The 2,500-nt window shown below is 43.5% G+C and overlaps 1 protein-coding gene across 1 annotated transcript in view; it reads left to right on the plus strand.

Moving 5' to 3' along the window:
- Nucleotides 1–1,022: 1,022 nt before the first annotated feature.
- LOC122253260 (uncharacterized) overlaps nucleotides 1,023–2,500 on the plus strand; it is a 12,220-nt gene continuing 10,742 nt past the window's right edge. The window contains exon 1 of the mRNA XM_043016183.2: nucleotides 1,023–2,500. This exon is cut by the window's right edge and continues 1,467 nt beyond it. Coding sequence (XP_042872117.2) covers nucleotides 1,216–2,500 — 1,285 coding nt within the window. The 5' untranslated portion in view covers nucleotides 1,023–1,215.

Raw genomic sequence — 2,500 nt, forward strand, 5'->3', positions numbered from 1 at the left:
AGTGATAAAGACACATGTAAACATATGTCTATACACATATAATCGTATACATGTATACACATTACTTTCGTTATCATATATCTATCTCTCTCTCTCTCTCTCTCTCTCTCTCTCTCTCTCTCTCTCTCTCTCTCTCTCTCTCTATATATATATATATATATATATATATATATATATATATATATATATATATATATATATATATATATATATATATATATATACATATATATATATCTACATTTATATATACATATGTACATATATGTGTGTGTGTGTATATATACATATGTATATATGTGTGTGTGTGTGTGTGTTTGTGTGTGTGTGTGTGCATACATATGTATATGTGTGTGTGTGTACACATACATATGTATATGTGTGTGTGTATGTATCATATGTATATATGTATGTGTGTGTGTATATAATATATTATATATATGTATATATTATATATATTATATGTATATATACATATATTATATATATTATATATAATATATATATAATTATATATATATATATATATATATATATATAATATATATATATATATGTATACATATATATATATATATATATGTATATATGTATATATACATATATATATATATACATATATATATATATATATATATATGTATATATGTATATATATATATATATATATGTGTGTGTGTGTGTGTGTGTGTGTGTGTGTGTGTGTGTTCATTAATTAATTTACCTATTTATAAACGTATGTGTTGTGTGCATACGAGCGGGTTGGTGTGTGTTCCTGAGTATCTGTGTGCCTTCTGTCAGCGGCCGAGATTTTTATTTACTTGCAACCAGACCTTGTTCGAATGCCAGTGTGTGGTCATACGCGTATGTCAATTTATGTCAGAGGTCAATCTTCGCCCACGGAAAGAGTGCATGAGCGCATGTCTCTTTCCAGGTGCTCCGAGAGAGAGCGAGTGCGTTCGTGCGTGCGCGCTCCACCGGACGGTTGGCGCGGCGCTGGACATGGTCGCCGCTCCTTCGCTTCAGTCGATCGTCGAAACGCGTCCTGTCAGCAGGGCGAGCGAGTCGGCTGGTCCTCTTACGTGTTCTCGCGGCTCGCGCTTGGAAAATTTTGCTGTGTGTGTCGTGCAGGTGATGATGTAGATTGTTCCTTATGCTGACAAGCTACTAAGACGAGAGCCGAGAGGTAATGCCACAAGCCTGGAAAAAGACAAAATGGTAAATACAAAGAGTAAGTCCAAAATGAGTGTGGCACTGGTTCTTGTGATGGCTGGTGCCGTCTCCGCGAACTTGGTACCATACACGCTAGGTGGCACTACCATCATGATAGACAGCAGTGTCCTGGGATACAACAGCCCTCTTTTGATGCATCTTCGAGAGGGCATGCCGCTTCGTAGAAATACTGACGATCCCGCTGACAGCACAGAGGCCGGCGACGCGACAGGGGACGATCAAGAAACAAATACAGCATCCATGCCTGAGTCCACTTCCGAGGCGCTTCTCGAAGATGCTGCCGGAGACAATCAAGCCCCACACATTTTCACCCAGCAGTATGGATTTGTCAAAGATGGATCCGGCAATCTGGACATCGACGTCTACCCCACATCTCACAACTGGGACTGGGAAAACCAGGAAGTTCTTCCCAGTGCTCACGGGTCCCTGTACTACGCCGTCCAAACACCGGACGTCGCCCATGTCTCGCAGAAGATCCACAACATCGTGACGTCCCTGAACCAGAATAACGCCGGTGCGAAGTTGAACGACCGGGCGCCCGTCGACGACACTGCTTTCCCCATAATGCCCGCCCGCCCTGGAGACGTTCCTCCTGTGCTGAGCGAAAGCGGGTTTGCTGGTGTGTCTGTGATGCACAAGGTCCCGCAGGACACGGAACCTTACGACGAATCCACGACAAACACCGGGAATTTCAATATCTACTTAGATAATGATCCTAACGAGTCGGTGACTACACAAGGAGGTAGTTATCAGCATGAAGATCAAATCCTTTTCGAATCAGCCTTCCCATCTCTCAATTCGTGGGTCAATGTCGACCATAGAATCCCCCAGGAGGATCCTAGCGCACATGTAGCAACGGGTTTGGAACTAGGAAGTCCACACGCGGCGCCCCTTGCACCCAGTGACCTACATCACCCCGGCCATGACTCATCTGGCGACCAAGAACAAATCGCTGAGCACGCTGGTGATCCGTTCATCTCGCTCTTTGCTGACGGCAGTGAGGATGATCAGGAAGCGAATGTCAAACAAGATGCCTCACTAGTTACTAGTACAACGCAGGTTTCCGATGCCAGTCCGGATGCAACACAAACCACCGAAGATACGGTTGCAGTCACCAATGCTGCTCAAGCTACTGGTGTCAGACAGGATGCCAATCCAACCAGTGACACCACAAGTGACTCCCAAAACAAGGATGCTACCACGGCAGTCACGGAAGCTGCTACTGAATCCACCAGTGCAGCACAAAGCACTGGCATTCGGCAGGGGG

The sequence above is a fragment of the Penaeus japonicus genome, unplaced genomic scaffold (assembly GCF_977035675.1).
Source record: "Penaeus japonicus unplaced genomic scaffold, GWHDUDI00000001_assembly GWHDUDI00000031, whole genome shotgun sequence".
NCBI classification, from domain to species: domain Eukaryota; kingdom Metazoa; phylum Arthropoda; class Malacostraca; order Decapoda; family Penaeidae; genus Penaeus; species Penaeus japonicus.